Source organism: Thalassophryne amazonica, chromosome 6, assembly GCF_902500255.1.
Source record: "Thalassophryne amazonica chromosome 6, fThaAma1.1, whole genome shotgun sequence".
In the NCBI taxonomy this organism is placed as follows: Eukaryota; Metazoa; Chordata; class Actinopteri; order Batrachoidiformes; family Batrachoididae; genus Thalassophryne; species Thalassophryne amazonica.
This window is the reverse complement of record NC_047108.1, coordinates 24422428-24450220: the sequence shown is the minus strand read 5'-3', so window position 1 is coordinate 24450220 and position 27793 is coordinate 24422428. Positions and strand designations below refer to the sequence as shown.

Sequence of the window (27793 nt, the reverse complement as noted above, 5' to 3'; positions counted from 1 at the left end):
CAGCAAGGGCCTATATGGATCAGATGAATAGCTATAAAGAATGTACCACATGCAGTATTTGTGACACAGGTATCTTATTTATGTTACTTTTTAGTCGATCCTCCTTTTGCAGAAATAACAGCTTCTAAATGCTTCCTATAGCTTCCAATGACAGTCTGGATTCTGGCTGAAGGTATTTTGGATCATTCTTCTTTACAAAATATCTTATGTTTGTTGGTTTCTGAGCATGAACAGCCCACTTAAAATCACACCACAGATTTTCAGTAATATTCAGGTCTGGGGACTGAGAAGGCCATTCCAGAACGTTGTACTTGTTCCTCTGTATGAATGGCTTAGTAGATTTTGAACAGTGTTTAGGGTTGTTGTCTTGTTGAATGAGCCAGCCCCGGCACAACTTCAACTTTGTCACTGATTCTTGAACTTTGTTCTCAAGAATCTGCTGATATTGACTGGAATCCATGTGACCCTCAACCTTTAACGAGATTCCCACTACCTGCACTGGCCACACAGACCACACAGCATGATGGAACCACTTCCAAATTTATTGTAGGTAGCAAGTGTTTTTCTTGGAATGCTATGTTCTTTTTCAGCCATGCATACCACCCCTTGTTATGTCCAAATAACTCATTTTTGTTCATCAGCCCACAGCACCTTATTCCAAAATGAAGCTAGCTTGTCCAAATGTGCTTTATACACCTCAAGTGACTCTGTGGTGTGTACGCAGAAAAGGCTTCCTCTGCATTACAGCATCATACAGCATCTCCTTGTGCGCTGTTTTGTTGAATGATGCACAAGACACTATCTGCAGCAAGATCATGTTGTCGGCCTTTGGAGTAGGTCTGTGGGTTGACTATGACTGTTGTCACCATCCTTCGCTTCAGCTTATCTGAGATTTTTCTTGGCCTGCCACTTCAGGCCTTAACTAGTACTGTGCCTGCGGTCTTCCATTTCCTCACTATGTTCTTCACAGTGGAAACTGACAGCTGAAATCAAATCAAATCAATTTTATTATATAGCGCCAAATCACAACAAACAGTTGCCCCAAGGCGCTTATATTGTAAGGCAAGGCCATACAATAATTACGGAAAACCCCCAACGTCAAAACGACCCCCTGTGAGCAAGCACTTGCCGACAGTGGGAAGGAAAAATCCCTTTTAACAGGAAGAAACCTCCAGCAGAACCCAGGCTCAGGGAGGGGCAGTCTTCTGCTGGGACTGGTTGGGGCTGAGGGAGAGAACCAGGAAAAAAGACATGCTGTGGAGGGGCGCAGAACTCAATCACTAATGATTAAATGCAGAGTGGTTGCATACAGAGCAAAAGAGAAAGAAACACTCAGTGCATCATGGGAAACCCCCCAGCAGTTTAAGTCTATAGCAGCATAACTAAGGGATGGTTCAGGGTCACCTGATCCAGCCCTAACTATAAGCTTCAGCAAAAAGGAAAGTTTTAAGCCTAATCTTAAAGTAGAGAGGGTGTCTGTCTCCCTGATCTGAATTGGTAGCTGGTTCCACAGGAGAGGAGCCTGAACGCGAAGGCTCTGCCTCCCATTCTACTCTTACAAACCCTAGGAACTACAAGTAAGCCTGCAGTCTAAGAGCGAAGCACTCTATTGGGGTGATATGGTACTATGAGGTCTCTAAGATAAGATGGGACCTGAATATTCACAACTTATAAGTAAGAAGAAGAATTTTAAATTCTATTCTAGAATTAACAGGAAGCCAATGAAGAGAGGCCAATATGGGTGAGATATGCTCTCTCCTTCTAGTCCCTGTTAGTACTCCAGCTGCAGCATTTTGAATTAACTGAAGGCTTTTCAGGGAACTTTTAGGGACAGCCTGATAATAATGAATTACAGTAGTCCAGCCTAGAGGAAATAAATGCATGAATTAGTTTTTTCAGCATCACTCTGAGACGAGACCTTTCTAATTTTAGAGATATTGCGCAAATGCAAAAAGCAGTCCTACATATTTGTTTAATATGCGCATTGAATGACATATCCTGATCAAAAATGACGCCATGATTTCTCACAGTATTACTAGAGGTCAGGGTAATTGCCATCCAGAGTAAGGATCTGGTTAGACACCATGTTTCTAAGATTTGTGGGGCCAAGTACAATAACTTCAGTTTTATCTGAGTTTAAAAGCAGGAAATTAGAGGTCATCCATGTCTTTATGTCTGTAAGACAATCCTGCAGTTTTAGCTAATTGGTGTGTGTCCTCTGGCTTCATGGATAGATAAGCTGGGTATCATCTGCGTAACAATGAAAATTTAAGCAATGCCGTCTAATAATGCTGCCTAAGGGAAGCATGTATAAAGTGAATAAAATTGGTCCTTGTACAGAACCTTGTGGAACTCCATAATTAACCTTAGTCTGTGAAGACGATTCCCCATTTACATGAACAAATTGTAATCTATTAGATAAATATGATTCAAACCACCGCAGTGCAGTGCCTTTAATACCTATGGCATGCTCTAATCTCTGTAATAAAATTTTATGGTCAACAGTATCAAAAGCAGCACTGAGATCTAACAGAACAAGCACAGAGATGGGTCCACTGTCTGAGGCCATAAGAAGATTATTTGTAACCTTCAGTAATGCTGTTTCTGTACTATGATGAATTCTAAAACCTGACTGAAACTCTTCAAATAGACCATTCCTCTGCAGATGATCAGTTAGCTGTTTTACAACTACCCTTTCAAGAATTTTTGAGAGAAAAGGAAGGTTGGAGATTGGCCTATAATTAGCTAAGATAGCTGGGTCCAAGTGATGGCTTTTTAAGTAATGGTTTAATTATTGCCACCTTAAAGCCTGTGGTACATAGCCAACTAATAAAGATAGATTGTCATATTTAAGATCGAAGCATTAATTAATGGTAGGGCTTCCTTGAGCAGCCTGGTAGGAATGGGGTCTAATAGACATGTTGATGGTTTGGAGGAAGTAACTAATGAAAATAACTCAGACAGAACAATCGGAGCGAAAGAGTCTAACCAAATACCGGCATCACTGAAAGCAGCCAAAGACAACGATACGTCTTTGGGATGGTTATGAGTAATTTTTTCTCTAATAGTTAAAATTTTATTAGCGAAGAAAGTCATGAAGTCATTACTAGTTAAAGTTGAAGGAATACTCGGCTCAATAGAGCTCTGACTTTTTGTCAGCCTGGCTACAGTGCTGAAAAGAAACCTGGGGTTGTTCTTATTTTCTTCAATTAGTGATGAGTAGTAAGATGTCTTAGCTTTACGGAGGGCTTTTTTATAGAGCAACAGACTCTTTTTCCAGGCTAAGAGAAGATCTTCTATATTAGTGAGACCCCATTTCCTCTCCAACTTACGGGTTATCTGCTCTAAGCTGCGAGTCTGTGAGTTATACCATGGAGTCAGGCACTTCTGATTTAAGGCTCTCTTTTTCAGAGGAGCTACAGCATCCAAAGTGTCTTCAATGAGGATGTAAAACTATTGACGAGATACTCTATCTTACTTACAGAGTTTAGGTAGCTACTCTGCACTGTGTTGGTATATGGCATTAGAGAACATAAAGAAGGAGAATCATATCCTGTGACTCGGGGGTGTTGACTCATTTAAACTAACATATTCATCCTGCTGTAACCAGGTTTCTGTAAGGCAGAATAATCAATATGTTGAGCAATTATTATCATTTACTAACAGGGACTTAGAAGAGAGAGACCTAATGTTTAATAGACCACATTTAACTGTTTTAGTCTGTGGTGCAGTTGAAGGTGCTATATTATTTTTTCTTTTTGAATTTTTATGCTTAAATAGATTTTTGCTGGTTATTGGTGGTCTGGGAGCAGGCACCGTCTCTACGGGGATGGGGTAATGAGGGGATGGCAGGGGGAGAGAAGCTGCAGAGAGGTGTGTAAGACTACAACTCTGCTTCCTGGTCCCAACCCTGGATAGTCACGGTTTGGAGGATTTAAGAAAAATTGGCCAGATTTCTAGAAATGAGAGCTGCTCCATCCCAAAGTGGGATGGATGCCGTCTCTCCTAACAAGACCAGGTTTTCCCCAGAAGCTTTGCCAATTATCTGTGAAGCCCACCTCATTTTTTGGACACCCCTCAGACAACCAGCAATTCAGGGAGAACATGTGGCTAAACTGTCACTCCCAGTCCGATTGGGGAGGGGCCCAGAGAAAACTACAGAGTCCGACATTGTTTTTGCAAAGTCACACACCGATTCAATGTTAATTTTAGTGACCTCTGATTGGCGTAACCGGGTGTCATTACTGCCGACGTGAATTACAATCTTACCAAATTTACGCTTAGCCTTAGCCAGCAGTTTCAAATTTCCTTCAGTGTCGCCTGCTCTGGCCCCCGGAAGACAATTGACTATGGTTGCTGGTGTCACTAACTTCACATTTCTCAAAACAGAGTCACCAATAACCAGAGTTTGATCCTCGGCGGGTGTGTCGCCGAGTGGGGAAAAATGGTTAGAAATGTGAACGGGTTGGCGGTGTACACGGGGCTTCTGTTTAGGGGGCTACACTTCCTCCTCACAGTCACCCAGTCAGCCTGCTTTCCCGGCTGCTCGGGATCTGCTGGAAGGGAACTAACAGTGGTTAAGCTACCTTGGTCCGCACCGACTACAGGGGCCTGGCTAGCTGTAGAATTTTCCACGGTGCGGAGCCGAGTCTCCAATTCGCCCAGCCTGGCCTCCAAAGCTAAGAATAAGCTACACTTATTACAAGTACCATTACTGCTAAAGGAGGCCGAGGAATAACTAAACACTTCACACCCAGAGCAGAAAAGTGCAGGAGAGACAGGAGAAGCCGCCATGCTAAACCGGCTAAGAGCTAGTAGCTGCGCTAAGCTAGCGGATTCCTAAAAACACACAAAGTGAATAATGTGTAAATAATTTAGAGGTGATTCAGCAGAGGGAGTGCTTTAGTTAAGGCACGTGAAGATTACACTATGAAACAAATTGTTATCTAATTATCTAGATCAATGTAACTGCGCAGATTAAACAGCTAACAGATACAGCAAAACACCGCTGTGCTCCGGACAGGAAGTGATACAATACCGCAGTGAGAGCCAACCACCAGTAGAGCTCAGTCAAGTCAAAGAATGCAATGCAAAAGAATCTCTGAGATAGCTTTTTGTATCCTTCCCCTAAACCATGATGTTGAACAATCTTTATTTCAGTTCATTTGAGAGTGTTTAGAGGCTCCCATGTTGCCACTCAATAGAAGAGATGCAAAGAGGGAAAACATTTGTAAATGGCCACCTTAAATACCCTTTCTCATGATTGGATCACCTGTGTAAGGAGGTCAAGGGTCAGTGAGCTTACCAAACCAATTATTTGTTCCAGTAATTAGTGCTAAATGTATTCAAATCAATAAAATGACAAGGGTGCCCAAATTTATGCACCTGCCTAATTTTGTTTAAATAATTATTGCACACTTTTTGTAAATACTAGAAACTTCATTTCACTTCTCAAATATCAGTGTGTTCATCTGATACATGATATGTTTTACTGAAATTTCTGATCCTGACAACCAATGATTTATAAAGGAAAATCATGAAAATTATCAGGGGTGCCCAAACTTTTGCATACAACTGTATTTACAGTTTTGAGTTCATCCAGTGTGACCTATAATCATGTTCATAACAAAACCTTTGCCAGAGAGGAGACTTTTAGGTTCTGTCCTGGCTTGGGACAGTGGAAAGCTCTTTAACTTTGCATAGATATTAAAATGGGCTTGGGAGTATGACTCACCGGTCTATATGTATTTTGAGGACTTTGAAAAGCCGTATGACCTGATTCATCAAGGTGTTCTGTTGGGGTCCTACATAAGTATGGGATACCAGAACCACTGCAATGCACACTCAAGTCTATAATATGACCAAAGTGGGAGCCGCGGCCACATTGTCGGCATCACATCAGACCTGTTCCCAGTAGGTGTTGGACTATGCTAGGGCTGTCCATTGTCACCAGTCCTGTTTGTGATGTTTGTGGACAGGATTTCAGAGCGCAGTCAGGGACTGGAGATGTCTGTTTTGGTGACCTCAGAATTATGTCTCTGCTTTTTGTGGATGATTTGGTTCTTTTGGCTTCATCAGATAGTGACCTCTAATGTGCATTGAGCAGGATTGTGTGAAGTGACGAGGACAAGGAACAGCTCCTCCAAATCTGATACCATGTCGGAAAAGGGGTGGATTGCCCCCTCTGAGTTAGGGGAGAGATATTGTAGGAGTTTTAAGTATTTCGGGGTCTTATTCACGAATGGTGGTTAAGTTTGAGAAGGACTGGTGTAGCATCTGATCTTTTTCAGACACTGTACCAGACTGTCGTGATGTGGGCTTAAGTGATTAATCATGTAACTTGAATAATTTGATTACAAAATGCGTTTAACACTTTAGTACACATGCCAGGCCTGTATGTGGCGCTGTAAAGCTCCCACAAAACACTGAGAAGAAGACAATAGAGCATGCGCATAACCAATGTAGGAGCAAATCAATGTAGCAGGCGACACTACAAATTTACAAAGCTGCACACTGAGTAAAATAAGCCTTAAGAGAAAGAGGGTCCACACTGATCGTCTGAAATGGACTTAGGGAGAGCCCTGCCACTACTGATATTGTTTAAAAAGGCAAAAGTACTTTTATCCAATTAATTGATAGAATACTTTCTTCCAGAAATATTCGATAGCTGCAGCCCTAGTCATGGTAAAGACCGAGTTGAGTCAGAAGGCGAGGCTCTTAATTTAACAGTCAATTTACACTCCTGTCCTCACCTATGGTCATGACTGAAAGAACAAGGTCTCTGATAGAACCAGCGGAAATTAGATTCTTCTGTCAGGTATAAAGACTTATTCCCAGGGACAGGGTGAGAAGCTCATATATCCAGAACGGACTTTGAGTCACTGCCTTCTTCTCTTCATACGGAGCTTGCTGAGGATGCCGCTGAGTTGTCTCTTTTGGGAGGTCTTCCTGGCACATCCAACTGGGAGGAGGCCCTGGGGAAGACCCAGGACATGCTGGATTATATTTCCCAGCTGGCTCAGGAACGCCTCGGGATGCCGCTGAAAGAGTTTGAGGATTTGTCCAAGAATAAGGAAGTGTGGGTTGAGCTGCTTGCTCAACTGTCACTGTGGCCTGGACAGGCAGCAAAACATGAATGAATGAATGTCAAAAGGATCTGCAGATCGAAAGAGTCCATTGGTCAGCAGCCTTAGGATGAAGGAATAAGTGCCTTGACTAGCATGACAACAGAAAGGCTTCACATGGAAAAACTGCAAGATTCATCTCAATCACAACTATGTGCTGCTTATACTGGGCAGGTGGAAGCGGCACTCATGAAGGAAAACAACCTAAAGTTGGAGATACTGTGTCCAGCCTGGTTGTGAGCTTTCCGTAGTGATGATGGGGCAAGTCTGTAAAACAGCAGAAGTTACTTTGGACAGCAGTCACCAGCAACAGACTACACACAAATGCTGCGTGTACTCAGATGGTACCAGACGCATAATGCAGAAGAATATAAAAACATGGTTCACAGAGAATTATTCTCTGTTCAGTTAAAAATAGAAACATTTCACAGTTTGGATACAGTGTGTTGTTTAAAATTAATTTTTAGGTTAGAACTTTGGGAATGGAAGTCCAGAGATGAGGCAAGAAGATGAAAGTGCCTCATATTCTGAAATCTGGACAGTTATGTTCATTGATAATTTTGTTCTTTTTCGTAATGTTTTGTGCTTTTTACCTGAGGCCATCAAAATATGGCCATCGGGTTCTGCGTCTGTCTGCCCATCTCTGCTCAACATAAGAACACGTATCAGAAGGGAAAGACGTATTATGATTATTGGGAGAAAAGAAGGATTTTGACATTACTGAATGTCTGAGTCTCTGTAGGCGAGTCTTTGGTTTAATGACTAACACTCAGGAGGTGGTAATATATGAGAGTGACTTTAATGTCCAGTTAACTCCGATTTACATTTCTCTGCTGTCCAGAGCAAGCCTCTGATTTTAACAAAAAAGTTGGCTTCACTCACTAACTGATTAGCTGAACTATGTTCATCACTGTCTCAAACCTGGTCCATAACATTTGAAATACACTTTGTGAAGGGATGTTTTCTATTAAATCGTGGTTTTGTCATTAATTATTATTACTTGTTTTTTTAAGGTCATGGTCTCTTCGTCCACCAGCCTTGCACTAGTGTAAGCAACACAGTGTGTGGAGTTTTAAATGGATATTTTTGCACGAGATTCACAGACAATGGTGGTTGTAGTTTGGCGTTCAGACACACAGTGTGTGCACCTGGTCAGCAGATGAAACAAGCTGGTAAGAAAAGCACTCAAAGCTACGGGTGATTTCACTGGATGGAAAGTCTTTGTTCACTTGTTTATCGTCTTTGTGTTTCAGGAACCAACAGAACCGACACAGTGTGTGAAGACTGTCAGTCAGGCTTTTTTTCTCTGGATGGTGTCAACTGCACAGCATGGAAAGTGTAAGACACAGTTCATTTTGAATCACTATAAAAGCAATTATGAAAGTGAAGGTGAATTTCTGTGAAGTTTAAAGAAAAATCTCTTTTTATCTGATTTATTTTATTCAACAAGCTGTGAAGAAACTGAAACCGTGGTCAAAGAGGGGAGCTCCAGCCAAGACGTCATTTGTGAAAGAAGTGCAGGAAGAATTCATCACGCTACACTTGCATCTTTCTTATTGTTGGTGGTGGTGGTGGTGGTGGTCAGCCTGATCATCAAAGGTCAGTGTTTATATCCACACATCACTGTGTTGGACTTGTTGGCATTCAGTCATCTTCTATACCTGTTAATATAACAGCTGAGTGGATCCTTGTCATTTGATTGGTGCTTTGTACGTCACATGACATGGATTATTCATCCCATTTGTGTTGCGTTGCTTTGGCGTGCAGTTTGGTTCCATTTACCGTGCAAACTTGGTTCCGTACGTTTTGTACCATTGCATGCTGCGACCACCGCCCACTAGTGGGGGCGGCATTTGTTTAGCTAACAGACGACGATTTGAAGGAGCTAATTGACAGTGCTAATTCTTCTAACACACACACACACACACACAAATAAATATCCACTACGCTGTAAACTGTCTGGAGGCATGAAATGCTGGACTAATTTCTGATGTGATTCTTCGCTGGACTGAAGTCTTTTTTTTTTGGAAGTACATTAAGTCAGTGCACAGCATCACGGTCTACATCTGCAGAATTATTTTTGAACTATCTAACTATTTTTCAAACTTGACTGAGAATAATTTTGGACTCCTGTGTGAAGTTCGTGTTGGACTGTTGATGTCAAAGCACCAGTGATGAACACCAAAATGTAAGTCCCTTTTCTGTTTATAAATTAATAAAAAATATAAAATGACAAGGATCTATTTTAGCTGTTATATAAAACAAATAATGAATGTTTTTCTAGGGATGTCCCGATCAGGTTTTTTTGGCCCCGATCCGATTTTGAGTATCTGCCGATACCGAGTCCCGATCCGATACTTTAAAAAACTGAATGAACAATGAACAAATGCTAAATATATAATCATTTCATTTTAATCACCTTATTTTATTATTTATCACTTAAACAGTGCACTTCTCCTTGAGGTAGCTTGAACAATCAAGTAATAATCTACCAGACTTAAAAGATGTACAAATTTCCATGTTATTTTATTTGTCTAAAATACGAGGGCTGTCAATAAAGTATAGGTCCTTTTTATTTTTTTCAAAAACTATGGATTTCATTCATATGTTTTTACGTCAGACATGCTTGAACCCTTGTGCACATGCGTGAGTTTTTCCACACCTGTCGGTGACATCATTCGCCTGTGAGCACTCCTTGTGGGAGGAGTCATCCAGCTCCTCGTCAGAATTCCTTTGTCTGAGAAGTTGCTGAGAGACTGGCGCTTTGTTTGATCAAACTTTTTTCTAAACCTGTGAGACACATCGAAGTGGACACGGTTCGAAAAATTAAGCTGGTTTTCGGTGAAAATTTTAACGGCTGATGAGAGATTTTGAGGTGATACTGTCGCTTTAAGGACTTCCCACGGTGCGAGACGTCGTGCAGCACTCCCAGGCGCCGTCGTCAGCCTGTTTCAAGCTGAAAACCTCCACATTTCAGGCTCTATTGATCCAGGACGTCGTTAGAGAACGGAGAAGTTTCAGAAGAAGTCGGTTTCAGCATTTTATCTGGATATTCCACTGTTAAAAGAGATTTTTTTAATGAAAGACGTGCGGGCGGATTGCAGCGTCGGCTCGCAGCCGCCGCGACGCTCCGCCACAGGAAAAACACCTCCGTTGGAAGCCTTAAGGACAAGTTGGAACATGTCCAGCTGTTAAACAATTTCTCATATACTCACTCCACTGAAAGCCATCAAAAGCCGCCTGGATTTTACAAATTGTTATCAACATGGAGGTGTTTTTCCTGTGCCGCGGCACCGCGCCGGCTGCGTCCCGACGCGCGGACCCGTCTGCACATCTTTCATTAAAAAAATCTCCTTTAACAGTGGAATATCCGGATAAAAAGCTGAAACCGACTTCTTCTGAAACTTCTCTGTTCTCTCACGACGTCCTGGATCAATAGAGCCTGAAATGTGGAGGTTTTAAGCTTGAAACAGGCTGACGACGGCGCCTGAGAGCACTGCGCGATGTCTCGCACCGTGGGAAGTCCTTAAAGCGACAGTATCACCTCAAAATCTCTCATCAGCCGTTAAAATTTTCACTGAAAACCAGCTTAATTTTTCGAACTGTGTCCACTTCGATGTGTCTCACAGGTTTAGAAAAAATTTTGATCAAACAAAGCGCCAGTCTCTCAGCAACTTCTCAGACAAAGGAATTCCAACGAGGGGCTGGACGACTCCTCCCACAAGGAGTGCTCACAGGCGAATGACGTCACCGACAGGTGTGGAAAAACTCACATGCGCACGAGGGTTCAAGCATGTCTGACGTAAAAACATATGAATGAAATCCATATAGTTTTTGAAAAAAATAAAAAGGACCTATACTTTATGGACAGCCCTCGTAAATGTCAAAGGTGTTAAACAAGAAATTATCTAATCTGAAATAACAGGTGGTTTTAATTTATAGATGAAAGGTTTCTGAAGAACGATTTATTGATTTAGCTATTTTAATTACAAGTGTTCTGAACTTTTTAAAACAGTAATCAGAAATTTTGAGGTAACAAACAACAACAACAAAAAACATTTCCAAGGATTTTTCTTCAGACACGTGGTTTCTGCACTGATCTGTGGTTCAAATCCCCGCCTGACTGGAAATCACTAAGGGCCCTTGAGCAAGGTCCTTAATCCCCTATTGCTCCCGGTGTGTAGTGAGCGCCTTGTATGGCAGCACCCTGACATCGGGGTGAATGTGAGGCATAATTGTAAAGCACTTTGAGCGTCTGATGCAGATGGAAAAGCGCTTTATAAATGCAGTCCATTTACCATTTGTACAGATCAGTGGTTTCTGCCACGAGTCTTCCGTGTTTTGGCCCGACACGTCGTTCCTATTGGACAGCGCGAAGCTACGTCACAGCTCAGAGCGTCGAAAGTTCAAGTCAACTTGAAAAGAAAAGAAAAAAAAAAACACGTTACATTTGCGTCTTGACAGTCCTCAGTGTACCGCTCTGATGTTTTATCGGTGTTCAACAAGTTCAGAGCAACGCAGTGAATGTCAATGAAGACGGAAGCTCTTTAAGACCCGCTCCTAAATGTGAGTACGCACATCGCTCGTGCACACACCATCTCTCGCTCCATTTTGCAGACAAACAATCAGAGGACAATTAGTTATTTTCTTTTTGTTAATCAGATGACAGATCGTCGTCCGGAGGACTTGGTCAGCACCGGGTCCTGCTGCGCACGGAAGGATGACTGAGCAAGAGTAAGAGTTTCGGTGGGAAAGTGTCCATTGTCCTCTTGTCATTCCATTGAGGTGTCAGGCTGAGTGCGTAATCACACCAACAGCAGTTCTGCGAAAGAAACTTTGCGTGCTTTAACTCCCCCCACCTCTGTCCGGTTATGTTTTATCTTTTGTTCAATAAAAAAAAAAAAAGATTGGGTTGAACTTTGACCGCGTCAGCCTGCCGACAAGCAGCACTGCGCGCTCTCGTCAGAAGCGTCACGTCAAAAGCCGAGCTAAAGCGGCGCTTCTGACGCCTCTAAAAAGCAATGTGTCTCACGCCTCTGACGCTTTCGACGCGTGAAAGGCCCATTAATCTGCAATAATGAGCCTGAAATAGCGCTGACCAAAATAATGGGGATAAAATCTATATCGGGTTCCTGATCGGGATGCAATGTCCGATTTCGATCAAGTCTGAAACCACGTGATCGTGCCCAATTTCTGATCACGTGATCGGATCGGGACATCACTACTTTTTACATTCCTTCAATGGTATGAATATTTCATGAGGTGAAAGCTGGAATGTTCCATTCAGTGAGGCCATTGAACTCATGAACTTTTGTTATTTGTACATTATTCTAATTTAGGGGTGAGAGGCAGGGTACGGTCTGGACAGGCCCCCAGTCCACTGCAGGGCCACATATAGACAAACAAACACACTCACACCTGCAGCCAATTTAAAGCTCCGGTTCATCTAACCTGCATGTATTTGCAAGTGGGAGGAAGTCTGAGCACTCAGAGGGAAGACGCATAAACATAGGGAAAACATGCAAATTCCGCACAGAAAGAACGCGGTGGGAAGCGATCCCAGGACCTTCTCTCTGTGAGGCAGCAGTGCTAACCACTAAATCACATCATGAAGAATTCTAATCAGTGACTGTATTAACCAAAGTTAACCAATGTTTGAGTTCTTTGACAAGAAGATCCTGAAAGTTGCTATACGTTGGCTGAACTACAGCCCACTTTTTCTTCTTCATTCATACAAGACAAAAATTTTTTAAATATTTCATATAATTAGTAGACGGTTCAGCACTCTTTTAACTCAGTTTCATTGGTTTTAATTTGATATATTAAAGGTTTTCATGTTATCTGTCCATCTATACATTTTGCAGCAAGAAAGGTTTTGCTCAGTAGAGAACACTGACGCTTATTTCCAACTTTTCCTGCGTATGCGCACAGACTAGGAGGCAGAAAACTCCAGACTCCAAGCAGATGCAGTAGAAGACTAATTCAGACTATGTGTCAACTCTTGATCCCGAAGATCGAAAGCGATATTGTGAGAAATTAAATCTTGGAGACAACAAACATGAAGGCTTTCAAGTTTTTGGAGGTGTACAATTATCTTCTCAGTTGTCATGTGAAGGATCACCGTTATCATTCTGCTGCTGCAGATGTTTGTCTGAGCTTTTTCTGCTGTCTTGTTCCCAACTTTGTGGGCTGAGTGCAGTGCAGCAGCAGGACATGAAGTTGTGATTTTTTTAAAGGCAGTCCAAAAAAGACATTCCTGCACAGTCAGGCCGATGTGTGCATCCGTGCGTCAGGCTGCAGTTGACAGTCATTAAATGCAGAAGTTCTGCATGTGCACCCAGTGCAAGGTTGAAAAAATGATGGAGGAAAAACAACTAGAGTGGAGCCAAAGGTTTCTCTGTGACCAAAAAAAAAAATCACAATGAGGTGGCCGCTTTAATTATATACACCTGTGTGGATCACTTGACTTCCCAAATTAAAACCCTGAGCACAACACAAGATCCACAAACACAAAATCAACCCAAACATAACAATTTGAGACTCTCTCTCTCTCTCTCTCTCTCTCTATCTATATATAGATATATATATCTATATATATATATCTATATATATAGCTCACAATATGCTCACAATAACTGTTATGAAAGTGTAACACAAAGGTCCATTTTTTTCAAGTTACATGTTTTTATTGCAAACTAGTTTGAAATTGTAGTATACATATATTTCTTTCATAAACCACAAAGCTCAAGATAACTCATTAACTATTAACTTTAAAAATTTCACTTTTCCATAATGGAAAAGTGAAATTAATAAGAGTATGGACCCTTGCGGATGTTATTTTTGACGGACAATTCTCAGGTTGTTTGCAACTTGTTATAATTTCTTAATACGCGTATCTTTTATACAAATTGACAATGTATATCGGCGAATACATATTTCAAAGTAGAATGCCCATCTAAGTGTAAATGCCTTGTGTAACGTCCACAAGGGTCATTTTTAATTTAATTTTTTTGTACTTAAAATTGACTCAAAGGCCTTTTATTTACTTTTAATTTTTCATTTCATGGGTTTTCTATTGACTAACGCACAATGCAATTGCCTTGAGGTTGGTTTGAAAAAAATATGACCTGGTTGAAAAAGTGAGGTCCAATCGTGTTATAATATGTGATGAAAAAAGTGGATTTTCCAAACTTCTTTTCAGTTTTTCTTTATTTTATGAGCAACGAAATACACTCAAATTATGCATACTATATATACATTAGTTACGTTAGTATTAACAATAACAAACATTTCTATTCAACAATCCATATTTAATAAACACATTCATGAAGTACCTCAGGTGTAATATAACGGTTTAGCATATTGTGAGCCATATATACACACACACACACACACACACACACACACACACGGCAGGGGTGGTGGCCAAGCGGTTAATGCGCTTGGTTTCAGTGCAGAAGGTTCCGGGTTCAAATTTCTCCATGTAATGTGGAGTTGCGTCAGGAAGGGCATCCGGCGTAAAACCTGTGCCAATTCAATATGCAGATCCACCTTGGATTTGCTGTGGCGACCCTGAGTGCAAAACAAGGGAGCAGCCGAAGGGACTTACTATATATATACACACACACACACTTTAACAAGCTGAAAGCCACCTGACCAGCTAGAACCGAACCATGGGTTCTGGACAGTCGCCTCTGTGTTTCTTCTCACTGGCTTTACTCCTGTGGCTTACTGTCATTTTGACACAGATGAGTCCAGCTTTTCACTTTGTGTTTGTCCTTGGTCAAAAAGAAAAAAAAACAAAACGCTCCTTTACGTGCTCACATTCTGTGTAAATATGTTTAAACCCCTAAACGATGAAGGTTGGGTCCCAAGATGCAGGCAGTCCACACAGTTAGTGAATAAACAAGGGATTTATTGTCTAGGTGATAAGATAATAATGTGAACGCTGTCCAGAGACAAAATCAGAAACTACTGAGTCGATCCCCCCCCCCCCCAAAAAAAAAACACCAAAATGGCACTAGTGACTTTTATGATGTGACCATATCCAAGGTAATACCAAAACCACAATACAACAAAGAGTCTTTAGCAATGAGAGACAGAAATCCACTGTGATCAAAAACTCCAAAGGCCAACAAAGTGTCACAAACATAGCAAAAAATAATCACAAACCAAACTGTCAAAACTGTTGGAGAAACAGTAACTTACACATAAGGCTGAGCGCGTGAATTCAGAAAGGTAAGCAGACCGGCAGAGAAGAACTGAACTGGTGTGACGAAATACCAAACTAATTCTGACACAAATCAAACCAGACAACACGTGAATGCTGAGTGACATGTAAGAATGAAAAAGAACACAAGATGGCAGCAACGCATCAGGAAATAAAAGCCACATACCCACTGCTGGAAGTCAGTGTAAATGATGGCCATTATAATTATGTACGCAGGAGGAAATGCGACCCAGGTAATCATGACGGACTCAAAAATAATCCTAATGAACACTGAAAGAAAAGAACAGCAAGAATGCTCACCAACTTAAAGGTGGGGAAAATATACTTGCCAAAAACACAAATGGCTGATATGAAAAACCCACACACAAGACACAAACGGCTGATATTTAACCCCACACGCATACAAGACATTAGGATTGCATCCACCAATGCACACACCCACATACGCATAAAGTCCCTTTCACACTAGCGCAAACGTAGAGCTGTGTATTACAGCGTTGTTTCGTTTAAGTATGCCTGAAATGCACGTACTCAGCCTTTCTCCGTGTTCGTCGTGTACGTAGATCTGCTTGCAGCTGCGTGTGCTTTTTAACCTGATCGATCAATCAATCAATCAATCAACTTTTTTCTTATATAGCGCCAAATCACAACAAACAGTTGCCCCAAGGCGCAACAATCGATCAGAGCATTTGATGAGCGCACCGACATGCAGTGACGGTGCTTTTATTTTGAAGTCATAGCACTTATTCAGGTTTGATGATTCAGGTTTCCAGGCCCGCGGCAACGGTGGGGGCAATACATCCAGGCCCGAGGCGTCGGCTACATCCGAGGCTAACAGCGGCTACATCCGCGGCTAGCAGCGGCTACATCCGGGGCTGGCGGCGGAGGCATCGGTGGAGGCGGTTCATCCATGCCCGAGGCATCGGTGGCGGCGATACATCCATGCCCAAGGCGTCAGCTACGTCCGCGGCTGGCGGCGGAGGCATCGGTGGAGGCGGTTCAACCATGCCCGAGGCATCGGCTACATCCGAGGCTAACAGCAGCTACGTCCGCGGCTAGCAGCGGCTACATCCGGGGCTGGCGGCGGAGGCATCGCTGGAGGCGGTTCATCCAGGCCCGAGGCATCGGCTACATCCGAGGCTAACAGCAGCTACGTCCGCGGCTAAAAGCGGCTACATCTGGGGCTGGCGGCGGAGGCATCGGTGGCGGCGATACATCCATGCACGAGGCGTTGGCTACATCCGGGGCTGGCGGTGGTAATATCTGAGGCCGCCTACGGCTACATTCCTGGCTGATGGCGGCTACATCCGTGGCTAGCAGCGGCTACGACCGAGGCTGGGGGCGGCTGTGAATGAGGTTAGCAACGGGGAGGGTTGGTGCACGGCGACCGGACCTGTGGTGGTAGAGGTTACGGGAGAGAATTTGTTTTTTGCAATTAACAGTGGCCATACTAAGCCATGATCGTTAACATGGCACCACCCAAGAAAACGGAGAAACTTGAGGAAAATATAGATGAGATAAAGACTTCAATAAGCCAGATATTAAAAGACATGTCTAATTTAGACAAGCTGACGGTGGAGATTAAAGAACTCCAAAAACTGGTTAAAGAGAAGGACAAGATCATTAAGAAACTTGAACGTGTAGATGAACTTGAACAACTAACTAGAAAAAAAGATGATATAATATCTGGACTAGAAACAAGGCATCGGACATATGCAAGGGTGGTGGATTCTGGTGGAACCAGTGGGGAGAATGCACCACCTGAAGAATGACAATCATTGGAACAGCAAGTTACAAACTTTTTATATCAAAAAGGTGTTGACATGCATCAAGACACGATATCAGATTGCTATACTGTTCCAACTAAAGATAGAAAAATAAACTAACATTGTTTATACGATTTACAAGCAGAAAATATAAAAATGAATTATTAAGACAGGCAAAGAATTTGAAAGGAACGAGTGTCTACATAAATGAGCATCTAACAAAAAAAATGCAGATATTGCTAGGGAAGCAAGACTATTAAATTGTTGCTACATGGGTCTGGAATTGTAGGGTGTGGATTAGAGTAAAAGAAGGAACAAACGGTATACAAATCAAAAACATGGAGGACCTTAAAAAATACAGACCTGAATAGACAATCAAATATGACGTCTGTTGGTAATTGGACCAACAAAAAAAATCAGATCAAATATGGAAACAATGATAAAATATATGACATAGACACTAATATTGATGAAAGTATATTTGACTTAAAAACGATTGGTTGTGAGTATTATACGGTAGAACAGCTAAATAGTGAAAAAATTGCAGAAGATACCCTGTCACTCATACATATAAACAGTCGAAGCTTGTATTGTAAAATGTCACAAATAAAAGATCAGTTTAAAAATAGATTTAGTATTGTTGCAATCACTGAATCTTGGCTTAATGATGATCTCATGGCTGATGTTCAAATGGAGGGATATGAGCTGTATTTTGTGAGCAGAAGAGATTAAAGGGGCGGTGGTGTTGCTCTGTACATAAAGGCAGATCTGATATGTACAATTGTAGAAGAAATGACAACTGTGGATGACGTCATAGAAATTGTAACAGTGGAACTTGTACATGAAACATCTAAGAATATTCTAATCAGTTGTGTATTCAGAGCACCAGACATTTGTGTTGTGAAATTTACAGATAGAATAATAGTTATTCCATCAAATTAAAAACAAAACACTTTTTATATGTGGAGGCTTTAACATTAACATAGCAAGCTCCAATTGCCAAAGAATAAGTGATTTTGTGAATTCAATGTATAGTTTGGGTTATTCCACTTGATAACAAAACCAACCAGAATTACATCACAAAGTGCAACGGTAATCGACAATATATTTACAAATAGAACAGATGAAATTATCAGGAATGGGATCTTAATGACAGATGTTAGCGATAAACATACAAAAACATAATTTCTTTAATTACAGGCCAGTATCATTGCTTCCACAGTTTTCTAAAATTATGGAAAAAGTTTTTGTGACAAGGTTGGATAAATTCATTGAGAAACATCATATTTTAAATAATGCTCAGTATGGATTCAGAACAAAACATTCGACAGCTATGGCAATTATTGAATTAATAGAGAAAATATCAACAACAATAGAAAATAAGGATTATTTTGTAAGTATCTTTATTGACTTGAAAAAGGCTTTTGATGTTACTGACCACTCAAGATTGCTTCACCAGTTACAACAATATGGAATAAGAGGTATTGCACATCAGTGGATAAAAAGCTACTTAGAAAACAGAAAACAGTTTGTTCAGATAAATAATACCAAATCAGAATTGTGTAATATTACTTATGGAGTACCACAAGGATCAGTACTTGGACCCAAACTGTTTTTTGTATATCAATGATTTTGTGAATGTATCTAATGTGCTTGGTAGCATTTTATTTGCTGATGATACAACGCTGTTTTACTCTGGATCAGATGTACAGGAAGTAGCACAAGTGATAAATACAGAATTAGAAAAAGTTAAACATTGGTTTGATATAAACAGACTGTCACTAAATATTAATAATACAAATTTCATATTGTTTAATGATAGAGTAAAAAAAATAACGTGTCATTACAAATAGATGGAATGGATATACAAAGGGTAAAAGAAACGAAATTTTTAAGAGTCATGATTGATGAAGATCTTACATGGAAGTCACACATAAATTACATAAAAGGAAAAATAGCGAAAGCCATTCCTGTTTTGCATAAAGTAAAATATTCATTAAATAGTTATGGTTTATTAACATTGTACAATTAATTAATTTTCCCATATTTAACTTACTGTGTAGAAATCTGGGGATCAACATATACAACCCCTGGCAATAATTATGGAATCACCGGCCTCAGAGGATGTTCATTCAGTTGTTTAATTTTGTAGAAAAAAAAGCAGATCACAGACATGACACAAAACTAAAGTCATTTCAAATGGCAACTTTCTGGCTTTAAGAAACACTATAAGAAATCAAGAAAAAAAAATTGTCAGTCAGTCAGTAACGGTTACGTTTTTAGACCAAGCAGAGGGAAAAAAATATGGACTCACTCAGTTCTGAGGAATAAATTATGGAATCACCCTGTAAATTTTCATCCCCAAAACTAACACCTGCATCAAATCAGATCTGCTTGTTAGTCTGCATCTAAAAAGGAGTGATCGCACCTTGGAGAGCTGTTGCACCAAGTGCACTGACATGAATCATGGCTCCAACACGAGAGATGTCAATTGAAACAAAGGAGAGGATTATCAAACTCTTAAAATAGGGTAAATCATCACACAGTGTTACAAAAGATGTTGGTTGTTCACAGTCAGCTGTGTCTAAACTCTGGACCAAATACGAACAACATGGGAAGGTTGTTAAAGGCAAACATACTGGTAGACCAAGGAAGACATCAAAGCGTCAAGACAGAAAACTTAAAGCAATATGTCTCAAAAATCGAAAATGCATAACAAAACAAATGTGGAATGAATGGGAGGAAACTGGAGTCAGTGTCTGTGACCGAACTGTAAGAAACCGCCTAAAGGAAGTGGGATTTACATACAGAAAAGCTAAACGAAAGCCATCATTAACACCTAAACAGAAAAAAACAAGGTTACAATGGGCTACGGAAAAGCAATCGTGGACTGTGGATGACTGGATGAAAGTCATATTCAGTGATGAATCTTGAATCTGCATTGGGCAAGGTGATGATGCTGGAACTTTTGTTTGGTGCCGTTCCAATGAGATTTATAAAGATGACTGCCTGAAGAGAACATGTAAATTTCCACAGTCATTGATATGGAGCTGCATGTCAGGTAAAGGCACTGGGGAGATGGCTGTCATTACATCATCAATAAATGCACAAATGGACACTTATCCCATCAATTGAAAGGATGTTTGGGGATGATGAAATCATTTTTCAAGATGATAATGCATCTTGCCATAGAGCAAAAACTGTGAAAACATTCCTTGCAAAAAGACACATGGGGTCAATGTCATGGCCTGCAAATAGTCCGGATCTTAATCCAATTGAAAATCTTTGGTGGAAGTTGAAGAAAATGGTCCATGACAAGGCTCCAACCTGCAAAGCTGATCTGGCAACAGCAATCAGAGAAAGTTGGAGCCAGATTGATGAAGAGTACTGTTTGTCACTCATTAAGTCCATGCCTCAGAGACTGCAAGCTGTTATAAAAGCCAGAGGTGGGTGCAACAAAATACTAGTGATGTGTTGGAGCGTTCTTTTGTTTTTCATGATTCCATAATTTTTTCCTCAGAATTGAGTGATTCCATATTTTTTTCCCTCTGCTTGGTCTAAAAAAGTAACCGTTACTGACTGCCACAATTTTTTCCTGATTTCTTATAGTGTTTCTTAAAGCCAGAAAGTTGCCATTTGAAATGACTAGTTTTGTGTCATGTCTGTGATCTGCTTTTTTTCTACAAAATTAAACAACTGAATGAACATCCTCCGAGGCCGATGATTCCATAATTTTTGCCAGGGGTTGTACAACTTATATACAACCTTTGTTTATTCTGCAGAAAAGGGCTTTAAGGGTGATTAGCAACAGTGGTTTTAGAGATCCATCTAATCCATTGTTCATTAAGTATAGGGTACTTAAATTTTGTGATTTGGTCGATTTGAAAATATTACAAACAATGTACCAAGCTAATAAAAATGCTTTACCAACAAACATTCAAAATATGTTTGAGAAAATAGTAAGTAGTTATAAATTGAAAGGAATAGAAGTCTTTAGAAAACCAAGATTTAGAACCAAAGTAAAGGAACGGAGTATTGCAGTAAATGGTGTAAAATTATGGAACAATCTCAACAAATTAAAGAATTATGGTTGCTTAAATTATTTTAAAAACGTATTAAACTAGATGTATTAAGTAAGTATGAAACTATGAAATAAGTCAGTGGGCTGTAAGGAAGTCAAAAAGGTAATTTGTTAATAATGTTAAAATGTTTTAAGTTTAAAAATGTAACCTGTCAGAGATGTAATCTATTAAATAATGGTCATAATTATGAAATAAGTCAGTGGTATGTGACAAGTTAAAGAAATACAATCTGTTAAATAATGTCGAATAATGACGCTGGATATTGAAAGATTGTAGGGGCAGAAAATATAAGACTTGTTCTTCTCTCTGCTCCTTTTCATTCTGGTAATTGAGATGCTTTATTTCTGCTTTTCTGTTTTTGTTTTTCTCTTAAATGAATGAAATAAATATTAAATGAATGAATGAATGATCCGACCTGAGAGAGAGACAGAGAAAGAGAGAGAGTGAGGAAGACGGTGACAAAGGGAGAGAGAGTGAGGGAGAGCAACAGAGAGAGAGAGCCTGATAAAGAGAGAGTGAGTTAGACAGTGAGAGAGAGAGAGCAAGTGACCTGCTGTTTCTGGATTTGAGTTGGGGTTCAATCCCCTATTCTGAGCACACACACACTTCCATCAGTTAGATCAGCTGTTCTGAGCACACAGAGGCGCTGTGGGCTGCATGATCATGTTCTCCAGCTGATTAACTCTGGATTCACGCACTCAGTTTTTGGATGTGTACAGGAGCGCTGTGTTGCACAGACTTGCTTGCAGTAACGCTGTGCTGCGCAGACCTGCTTAAAACTATTTTCTGTGTCCAGCGCTCTACGCCAAAGAAAATTAAACATGTTTAATTTATTGCGCCCTACACGTGTAGCCCACAACATACTGCTGCATAGGAGAAAAAACATGGCGTAGAGCTGCTAAAAGTGGGAGTACAGCTGCTCAAATCAGCGTAGACAGTACGCCACAATATGCAGCTCTACATTTGCGCCAGTGTGAAAGGGGCTTAACAGACACGGGTAGGGATTGCGCACGCACACTCGACCACACCTCCACACGTGCGCATCAACCACACCCCTGTACATCATGGGAGACAGCCATTACAGGAGGCTCAAGCACAGACAGCAGGCTGACAGGTGCAGGGAGACAGACAGACACACTCGCACTCACCCATCCACCCACATACATACACACTCAAACACACACGGGAAGCACACTCAACCTCGACAAACACAGGACTAAGCAAATGGGGAACACGCTGTACAAAAGGACACGGGGACACATCACAGACCCAAACCCCAACAAAATGTTCATCTTTAGAAATGTTAAACTGTTTGATTTCAAAATTGATTTCAAAAGAATAAACTGAAAATCAGATCGCTGCTGGTTGGCACCTTTAGGCTTAAAGTCTAAATGTGAAGCTGCACAGAGGAAACCAAAAGAAAAAAAAAAAATACAGACGGATGATTTTAATGTGATTGAACACAGGGTGAGCTCGTGTGATCCCATCTTCCACCTGTACGGGACACTTCAGAGTCAAACCACATCCTTGAGACTAAATGCTTGTGAAGTGAAAATCTTTAAAACTGATTGTCATCCATCTGGATGTGATGTGTTTTTTATGCACGGCACTGATCTGAGCTGTCAGCGTGTGATGGATCACTGAATGCACGCTTTCAACAGTGACATCATCAGTTATTACGCACAGTTAGTGGCTGAATAAGAGTTTTCTGCCTACCAGTATGGCCCACTCACTGGCGCACTCCCAACGTGTGACGTCGTGATGCCTTCTATACATTTTGCCTTTAACTCCTCTGTTTTGATGTCGTCTAAATAAATGTATTGTGATTATTGTTTTTTCTTGTTATAATCGTAATACTCACAGTTCTTCTGGATTGCAGGTAGAACACAGGAGAAGTGCAGACCCTTCGCCCGGAATACCGGTTCTGCACGTCAAGTTACACATGTCTGCTCTCACTTGGGACATCAATGGTACAACACCAGTAAAAACACACAAAGTATTCCTGCATTATCACTCTTGATGAATCCTCCTAATTATAGCTTAGTTTCCTATTGATAAGTTTTAATAGTCAAATGTTTCTACTAGAGGCGGGTGGCTAAAGACCATAATTGACCTCTGAAGAGCTTCTTAAGCTCAGCTGTCCATGGTGCCGACTGGATACTGACTGCATGTTAAAGAAGGACTGGACACTAGAAATATGATAATGTATTGAAATAAAATCCTTACATATGCAATACTGTCACAGGAGCAATAATGACGGTCTTAGAAAAAATTATTTATGCAGCAATTTTTAACTTAATTTAAAGTATTTCCAAAAATAAAATGCGATAAAATTCAGTGGTGCAATGAAAAGTTTAAAGGACATGTCGCATGTGTTTTAACGTCCCAGTTAGCAACACAACATCAAAGTACTTATGACTGTAAATCTCTCTGCACACATGCGCTCATAATTGGTGGTTGTGATGTTTTTTTATTCATCTCCCGAAGCGAGGAAACGGGTGTGTTATTTCTTCCCCCAGTTCTTTCTGTAATACTGCCCCTTACAAAGCACAAACTCTAACTATTCCACACTTTTAAATTTAATCAGTCACAGTAAAAATAATCAGGCCTGGGCCCTGCAAGAACTTCTCTTACAGACAAGATCCGCTCTTGCAGAACCCCAGACAATGGATACAAGCAGTTTTTATACAGGATTACATATGCGTAACAAAGGCGGACCTTATTTTGCAAAGTCCTTCTCTAATTGGCCCCCGTGGGCATTCAAGGGAGGTCCATCCCCCTGCCCTAGGCCTGCGCAATAACGGGAGACATATGATTTATAATTGTAACCTAACTCTCTTTATCCTAAGTGGTACAAACTGGTTAAATCCAGTTCTACATGCATATACCAAAGAAGAACAAAAGAAAATGAGAATAAGAATGAAACCAAAAATATAACCCTACATACACTCAACAAAAATATAAACGCAACACTTTTGGTTTTGCTCCCATTTTGTATGAGATGAACTCAAAGATCTAAAACTTTTTCCACATACACAATATCACCATTTCCCTCAAATATTGTTCACAAACCAGTCTAAATCTGTGATAGTGAGCACTTCTCCTTTGCTGAGATAATCCATCCCACCTCAGAGGTGTGCCATGTCAAGATGCTTATTAGACACCATGATTAGTGCACAGGTGTGCCTTAGACTGCCCACAATAAAAGGCCACTCTGAAAGGTGCAGTTTTATCACACAGCACAATGCCACAGATGTCGCAAGATTTGAGGGAGCGTGCAGTTGGCATGCTGACAGCAGGAATGTCAACCAGAGCTGTTGCTCGTGTATTGAATGTTCATGTCTCTACCATAAGCCGTCTCCAAAGTCGTTTCAGAGAATTTGGCAGTACATCCAACCAGCCTCACAACCGCAGACCACGTGTAACCACACCAGCCCAGGACCTCCACATCCAGCATGTTCACCTCCAAGATCGTCTGAGACCAGCCACTCGGACAGCTGCTGAAACAATCGGTTTGCATAACCAAAGAATTTCTGCACAAACTGTCAGAAACGTCTCAGGGAAGCTCATCTGCATGCTCGTCGTCCTCATCGGGGTCTCGACCTGACTCCAGTTCGTCGTCGTAACCGACCTGAGTGGGCAAATGCTCACATTCGCTGGCGTTTGGCACGTTGGAGAGGTGTTCTCTTCACGGATGATGTGAAGGAGATGTGTTGCACTGCATGAGGCAGATGGTGGTCACACCAGATACTGACTGGTATCCCCCCCCAATAAAACAAAACTGCACCTTTCAGAGTGGCCTTTTATTGTGGGCAGTCTAAGGCACACCTGTGCACTAATCATGGTGTCTAATCAGCATCTTGGTATGGCACACCTGTGAGGTGGGATGGATTATCTCAGCAAAGGAGAAGTGCTCACTATCACAGATTTCGACTGGTTTGTGAACAATATTTGAGGGAAATGGTGATATTGTGTATGTGGAAAAAGTTTTAGATCTTTGAGTTCATCTCATACAAAATGGGAGCAAAACCAAAAGTGCTGCGTTTATATTTTTGTTGAGTATATAATAACTGCCTTGATACCAAAAGAAATACAGAAAAGAAATAAAGAAAACCATGATTAGACACAGAAATATATCTAACAGGTGCATTTCCGGAAAATGTCTCACTCGCCAATTCTCTGCATTTCTCTGTCTGTGACGTAGTTGACAGCAAAACAGAAACATCCCAGACAGACAGAGGGAAACGAATGAGGTTCTGTCTGATAACGAAGCTTCAGAGCTTTTCTTTGAAAGTGGTGGTTCAGATTTACAGGGGAGACGACACACTTCACCCCAGAACTCTTAACTTTTTCAGAGTGTGTCGATTTTGGAACTTAGTGTCATGATGCTGCTGTTTGTGTGGCAGCTGCATGCTGCTGTAATGAACATGCCTGGACACGCAATTGTATGTCTCATATTGGAAAAATTCAGATGCTATTTTCAGGAGATAATGGACTCTCTAATGTGCCACGATCCTGACAGAAGCTGAGTTGGCGGCAGAGCTACGATTGGACACTATGTGAACTTGAGAGCGAGTGGACCTGGACATTATTCTCTGGCCGAGTGGAACTTGAAAATGATCTCTGTCTGTGGATCCGAGTGTGACGAGTGGACCGCTCTATGGCTGGCGATAGCAATTGCGAATACGCGTGATGCGTGCATGGGGACTTCTTTTTGTTGTGGACTGAGTGGAATGTTTGTGTTTTTTTTGTTGTTGTTTTTCATCTTATGCTTTGTGTTCTTTTCAGTGGAGCTTTCAATGAAAGTACTTTTTTTACTTTGAGAATGTGCGTGCGTGCAGCAGCTGCTTTAACCCCCATTTTAGAAGGACTTCTGGCTGAATTTGAACAATATGTAATCAGTATTAAGCTTGTAGACACTGAAATGTCATAAAACTGTCAATTTCTATAAGGAACTTTTTAAAAGAGAATTAATGTTGAATTAACCCTTAATAAAAGAAACACAGCTGACATGCGGGTTAAAACGGCTGTTATGCTGTTTTATCCCGCATGTCGGCTGTTTATTGCCGCTTTATGGACATGGAATGTCTGTGATGACAGATATATGAGGTCTGTTAGAAAAGTATCGGACCTTTTTATTTTTTGCCAAAACCTGATGGATTTGAATCACGTGTGCTTGCGTCAGCCAACCTGGAACCTTCGTGCGCATGCGTGAATTTTTTTTCACGCCTGTCGATTGCGTCATTTGCTGGTAAGCAGCCTTTGTGTGAGGACATGTGCCGTCTGAATCATCCGAATGGTTTCCACCTGGCTGTCGCCCAGTTTCTGGCAAAATTTGATGCGGCGCTGCTCCAGTCATTCCGTCTTTTTCCTTGCAATGAAAATCCGCCGAGCGCACTACACACGTTCTCACACAAAGGCTGCTTACCATCAAATGACGCAATCGACAGGCGTGAAAAAATTCATGCATGCACACGAAGGTTCAAGGTTGGCTGATGCAAGCACACGTGATTCAAATCCATCAGGTTTTTGCAAAAAATAAAAAGGTCCCATACTTTTCTAACAGACCTCGTATTTATTAGATTTTTCACAGTTATATATAACTCTTAGTAGCATTTTAAACAGCCTGCATTTATGACTAATTGCCGCAGGTGCACAAAACCTCACAGCTGCTGCTTTTACAACCCCAATTCCAGTGAAGTTGGGATGTTGTGTGAAATGTAAATAAAAACAGAATACAATGATTTGCAAATCCTCTTCAACCTATATTCAATAGTATACACCACAAAGACAAGATATTTAATGTTCAAACTGATAAACTTTATTGTTTCTGTGCAAATATTTGCTCATTTTGAAATGGATGCCTCGAACATGTTTCAAAAAAGCTGGTGACAGGAGCAACAAAAGACTGGGAAAGTTGATGAATGCTCAAAGAATACCTGTTTGGAACATTTCACAGGTGAACAGGTTAATTGGACACAGGTGAGTGTCATGATTGGGTATAAAAGGAGCATCCCCAAAAGGCTTTCACAAGTAAAGATGGGGTGAGGATCACCACTTTGTGAACAACTGCGTGAAAAAATAGTCCAACAGTTTAAGAACAATGTTTCTCAACGATCGATTGCAAGGAATTTAGGGATTCCATCATCGACAGTCCATAATATAATCAGGAGATTCAGAGAATATGGAGAACTTTCTACATGTAAACAGCAAGGCCGAAAACCAACATTGAATGCCAGTGACCTTCAAGCCCTCAGGTAGCATTGCATTAAAACCCAACATCATTATATAAAGGATCTTACCGTGTGGGCTCAGGAACACCATTGTCAGTTAACAGTTTGTCGCTACATCTACAAGTGCAAGTTAAAACTCTACCATACAAAGTAAAAGCCATACATCAACAACATCCAGAAACGCAGCCGCCTTCTCTGGGCTTGAGCTCATGTGAAATGGACAGATGCAAAGTGCAAAAGTGTGCTGTGGTCTGATGAGTCCACATTTCAAATTGTTTTTGGACATCTTGGATGTCGTCTCCTCCAGACAAAAGAGGAAAAAGACCATCCAGATTGTTACCAGCTCAAAGTTCAAAAG

At 40.9% G+C, this 27793-nt stretch overlaps 1 protein-coding gene across 2 annotated transcripts in view; it reads left to right on the top strand.

Annotated features, from left to right (window-relative positions):
- The window catches only part of LOC117511967 (tumor necrosis factor receptor superfamily member 14-like), a 33359-nt gene continuing 5566 nt past the window's right edge, over positions 1-27793 (top strand). Inside the window, exons 1-5 of one of the 2 annotated variants that reach the window (XM_034171899.1) lie at positions 1-69; positions 8138-8296; positions 8378-8462; positions 8575-8723; positions 23082-23172. In XM_034171899.1, the coding sequence (XP_034027790.1) occupies positions 15-69; positions 8138-8296; positions 8378-8462; positions 8575-8723; positions 23082-23172 (539 nt within the window). In that variant the 5' untranslated portion in view covers positions 1-14. The remainder of the gene's footprint in view (positions 70-8137; positions 8297-8377; positions 8463-8574; positions 8724-23081; positions 23173-27793) is intronic. The other variant, XM_034171900.1, reaches the window with a different exon arrangement.